The sequence below is a fragment of the Limulus polyphemus genome, unplaced genomic scaffold (genome assembly GCF_000517525.1).
Source record: "Limulus polyphemus unplaced genomic scaffold, Limulus_polyphemus-2.1.2 Scaffold6033, whole genome shotgun sequence".
Lineage (NCBI taxonomy): Eukaryota > Metazoa > Arthropoda > Merostomata > Xiphosura > Limulidae > Limulus > Limulus polyphemus.
This window is the reverse complement of record NW_013671643.1, coordinates 5,178-10,340: the sequence shown is the minus strand read 5'-3', so window position 1 is coordinate 10,340 and position 5,163 is coordinate 5,178. Positions and strand designations below refer to the sequence as shown.

At 35.5% G+C, this 5,163-nt stretch overlaps 1 protein-coding gene across 2 annotated transcripts in view; it reads right to left on the bottom strand.

Annotated features, from left to right (window-relative positions):
- Positions 1-4,972, bottom strand: part of LOC106473276 (myotubularin-related protein 9-like) — a 30,101-nt gene extending 25,129 nt beyond the window's left edge. For both annotated transcript variants that reach the window (XM_013933959.2, XM_022401738.1), the window contains exons 1-2: positions 4,776-4,972; positions 4,195-4,354 (exon numbers count right to left, since the gene is read on the bottom strand). In XM_013933959.2, the coding sequence (XP_013789413.1) occupies positions 4,195-4,354; positions 4,776-4,922 (307 nt within the window). In that variant the 5' untranslated portion in view covers positions 4,923-4,972. The remainder of the gene's footprint in view (positions 1-4,194; positions 4,355-4,775) is intronic.
- Between the last annotated feature and the right edge of the window lie 191 nt (positions 4,973-5,163).

Sequence of the window (5,163 nt, the reverse complement as noted above, 5' to 3'; positions counted from 1 at the left end):
GATGCTTACCTCTTGTGAACTCTTTCAACACTCAAATATGCAAAATATATGACACAATTCATTGAAGTCAGTCCCTTTTATATACCGCACTCTTCAAAACGGTTTAACCACGGCAATGCAAGTTAAAACACGATCGCTGCAGCAGGCTCGTTATCGCTTTTCTTGGAAACTTCATTGCAGGTACATAAACAAAAAGCGCTCTGATATCCAACAGGCGACTTTTTGCGACTTTACGGATTAAACCCGGTATTGAACCAGTGTTCCAGATTTAAATATAAATATATAAACACATATGTACAACACACAAATATACGTAGAAGCACACACAATACACATAGAGAAGACGTGTGCCAACTTTTTGCGACTTTGGATATCAGAGCGCTTTTTGTGTAAGTACCTGCAATGAGAGTTCATTTCTGCAGTCACCTCTGCGTGCATTGTTGTAAGACGATACAATGCTTACAGGCAGTTGATACAAGTAGTGTGACGAGTGTGCTCGTGGTTACACAACTTTGTAGCCGAATTTTTTATTTCACTGAAAAGTTGTATTCAGTATTGTAGAGTATTTTAACGTGGTGTAACAAGAAGACATGGACCTTTTAAAGCAGTTGTCTTTAGCAACTTGTATTACAAAGTTGTATTCAGTATTGTAGAGTATTTTAACGTGGTGTAACTAAAGGACATGGACTTTTAAAAATAGTTCATCTCGAGCAACCTGTATTACAGAGTTATATTCAGACACCAAAACTTGTAGAGAATTTTAACATCATGTAACAAGAGGACATGGACATTTTAAAGCAGTTGTCCTACACCATTTTGAGAAATCTACTTATGGAAGATATAAATATTTTGGACGGACCATTTACACCAAAAATTACAACTTTAAATTATCCCTTTTGATAACAATGCGTACTACCATATGCTAGACAAAACAAGGATTCAATTCTTATTCTTTTACTCACCATATTTTATTCCTCCAGTATTCCAGAGGGAATCGAACTGACATACAAAATCAGTAGACACCCGAGGACTGATGAATAATGACACATCTATGTGATTTTGTGTAGTAAATAACATGGATACATGTAAAAATGTTTATTACAAACACGCCTTTCTCTATTCACCGAGAAAGCTTGTGAGGATACATGGGAGGTAACCCTTACCAACAAAACTGTTAGGTTTTTTCAACCAGCAGAAACCTACAGGTAAACTCTGTAAATTTATTTTTTACACAATTTTTAATGTGCCATGGTTTGTTAAATTAAATTTCTTTGTATACTAAAATTTAAAGAAAAATCTACTTTTTTGTTATACTAAACATATTACCATGGATGATATGACTAACAGAAATATAATAAACGTATATACTTAAACATGCGTATAAATAAATTCTTCGATCTCAGTCTAATTCCAATAATTTATTGTCAGGTCTACCGCTGATTGTACAGGCAAATATAATCAAAAATGAAAACTAAATTTTAGGAGTGAAACGACAACAACTGTGGTATAATAATTTTCTTGCTGTATATTTGTTATTTTTTTAGTGTTTAACTGTCTAACTTAAGTCACGGTATAAAACCTGCAGGGGGCTGTACCATAGGAAGCCCGTGTTACTGCTAACACCTTGAGTCAAATTCAACCTTACAACTTAGTTATTCATTTATATATCACAGGGCGTAATACTAGTTGCAAAAAGAAAGTTATAAACATTTACAATATATTACTAAAACTTCAAAACAATGGCAAAAATATACGTACTCGCTTACTTACTCGTACATTGACACACTGCTAACAGAACTACAGAGACACCTACAAAGTAAAAATGTTGACATTTACCAAAGTTGGGAGATCTTTTAATAATACCATGCACACTAGAAACTTTAAACGAAAATTATTTACCATCAAACAATTATGAGTCAGCAGAATAATGCGTATTTCCTTTGCATGTGCACATCTTAGTGGACTGTACGTATGTATAATATAACACACGGACAACAGGGGACCGTTTGGTCCAAATTCAATGCTATCTTTAAGTGAAGACCGAAATAGTCGTAAATTTCACCCTTACATAACTAGTATAGAACATATATATATTCAGGTATATATATTTGTTCAATTTCCATGCAGTTTCTGCTTGTAGGTATAACACACATTGATAGAATGTCTGAAGGCCATGAACATGTACTAGTCCTTTTGCACAGGTATAAACTACATGATGCAACCATTCTCCCTAAGCCTCAAGCTAGCGCGCGTTTCTGTATAGGCTTCTTGGATAGTAGCCCATTCAAACAGGAAATACAGACACATGTACAGCTGGCTTGGTTTGTAGACCATTGGCTGAATTGTATTATTCTCAGGTGTACTAATTTTTCTCAAGAACAGGAGCAGATTTTGCAAAACAGCATTTGATGACGAGGAACCCACATTTTAGAAAGTAAAATTTTGGAGATGACTTGAATAGATAATGAAGAAAACTTATAGAAACGTTGTACATTTATAATAAAGTTTTCTTCATTATACATTCAAGCCGTCTCCAAAATAATAAAAGACAAGAAGAATGGGTACTTTTATTGGAGAGAACTCTCAGAAATATTGGCCAGTAGCTGGTGAAAATCTGTTCCATATTGAGAAAACATGGAATTATGGACACGGAATAATAATGCTTTTCTTCTCAGGGTACATGTACCACTCACGTGGCTGTTGGTTATTTCCGTCGAAAAATAACGGGTGTTGTTACCTCAAGGTGTCCCCCTACCTGCCAGTGGAAAATATCACTGTCCACCTCTATTTAGCATGTTTAACCTTACTGAAATATTCCCCGTGAGAAAGCAAACGGGAAAACCCAGAAGAATATGTTCCTAGAACAAAATAAATTCTTAACTAGTTCCTTGACTGATGCTCTATAGTGAAAAAAAATATACTTGTATGCATGAAAACTTTTGAAAAATTTATATTTAACTTGTTTGGAACGGTTGAATTCTGTAATGACAGACATACACCCAGCCAGCCAGTAAATAGGTACCAAAATGTACACAGGAATATTTGGAATGGTTGAATTCCGTAATGACAGACATACACGAGTTTATGTGGTAACAGATATATGAAGTTTGTCATTAGAAATACTAGAGCAAAACAGTATTGGAATGAAACTTCAAGTTTGGTGATTGGGTTTGGTTGTGGTGTATGTCTTCAGAGAGAAAAACTCAGTTCTGGCTTTATTGTTCCATATCTTGTCTGTTGACAACTGAATGAAGTAAATTATGAGTTAATGTGGTCATGGGGTGAGCATACATGAAACTAACACTTAACAGCTGAAACTCTACATTACTGGTGAATCACTTGAAAACGTATTATTCCAGGATCAGAAGTGGACGAACAAATTGACTCTCACGATGAGAGTACTGTGTCTTATGATTTCATCATAAATGAAGATGAAGAAGACTCGGGTAAGATATATTTGGTTGGCTGTGAGGAGTTTGTTTGTAATTAAGCACAAAGCTACACAATGGGCTCTCTGTGCTCTGCCCAGCACGGGTATCGAAACCCGGATTCTAGTGTTGTAAGTCGGCAGACATACCGCCGTGCCACTGGGGGTCAGGCTGTGAGGGGTCAAATGAGGAAGTGTTATTAAAGAAGTAGTCCATCTGTCCCGATGATTAACCTAATTGTTGATGCCGATCTCATTATGGCTTAGATCAGGGGTCACCAAACTACGGCCAGTGGACCGGATCTGTCCCACGAGGTCAGTTCATCCTGCCCGCCGCTGCACTGTGCCACAAATGAGCTAAAATATAATTATTTATATGAAATATCATAGATTGTAGATAAACTTACTATGTAGAAAAAATTAAAATAAGTGTAAGTAAAAATGTCCAAATTTGTCCAATCTGATTTTTGCATCTGACAATAATATAAGTTTTAGGAAAAGTAATACAAGTTGCTAAAGACAACTGCTTTAAAAGGTCCATGTCTTCTTGTTACGTCACATTAAAATACTCTACAATACTGAATACAACTTTGTAATACAGGTTGCTCTAGAGGTAGGCTCAGTAAAATCACCTCTCACACAGACTGGCTCAGTAAAATCACCTCTAACTCACACAGAGCAATATGGCAAATGGTTAAAGAAACAGAAAAGCAATTACCATACCGTAAACTAAGTACTTAATGTAAGTTACACATCCAAGTACCTACCTATACTTGAAAGCCACTCTACGGAATTTGCCACATTTATGCAATCTTCCACATTTGGTATCTCCAAGTGGATCACACGGAAACTTTTGCATTTTAGAATGATGCTACTACTTGTTGGGGTGATCCTTCGTTCAACGGAATCAACCATACGATGAAGCAACTGTTTATTAAGAGAAAACAAACTGATTGGTTTTTTACCAATTAAAAATATATGCAGTCTTTAAAGTTTTAAATGGTAATAAATAAAATGGATGGATGATGATTACAAATAATAAAAAACGTCTTCCAAATGTTTAATATCTCGGCAAAATAATAGAGATGAATATAATTTTTTTTCTAATTATAAATTTTAATTACTTTATTTCAGGAAAATTTTAAAATAGATTTTTTTGTGAAACAACCAACATGATAACCATCACTAAGGTAATTGTTTGCTTGTTTTTTATTGTACTTTGAAATCCCGACACGAGTAAACTGTCAACAAGATTATCAGGTAAATTCTTTGTGAATAAGTGGTCAAAAATGTTAAGTTATCTACGAAAGAAAGAAAGAAACAACAATTTTTATGGGTAGTTTCTTACCCAGAGCTCTTCAGTGGAGTCTTTCCTGGATGAAAAAATTACATGGTGTCCAGTAATACATAAAGTTCCTTCCACAGGAGGATGAAATGATCGAAGGAGTGTCACTCTGTCCAACTTTGGGGTCTTGATGAGTTCTGCAAACTCCATCACACGTTATTAGGCTAAACGAGATCTGCAATACTTCGAAGAAAGCATAATATCAGTGTCTGTGTGAGTTAGAGGTGATTTTACTGAGCCAGTCTGTGTGAGAGGTGATTTTACTGAACCAGTCTGTGTGAGAGGTGATTTTACTGAGCCAGTCTGTGTGAGAGAGAGGTGATTTTACTGAGCCAGTCTGTGTGAGAGTGATTTTACTGAGCCAGTCTGTGTGAGAGAGAGGTGATTTTAC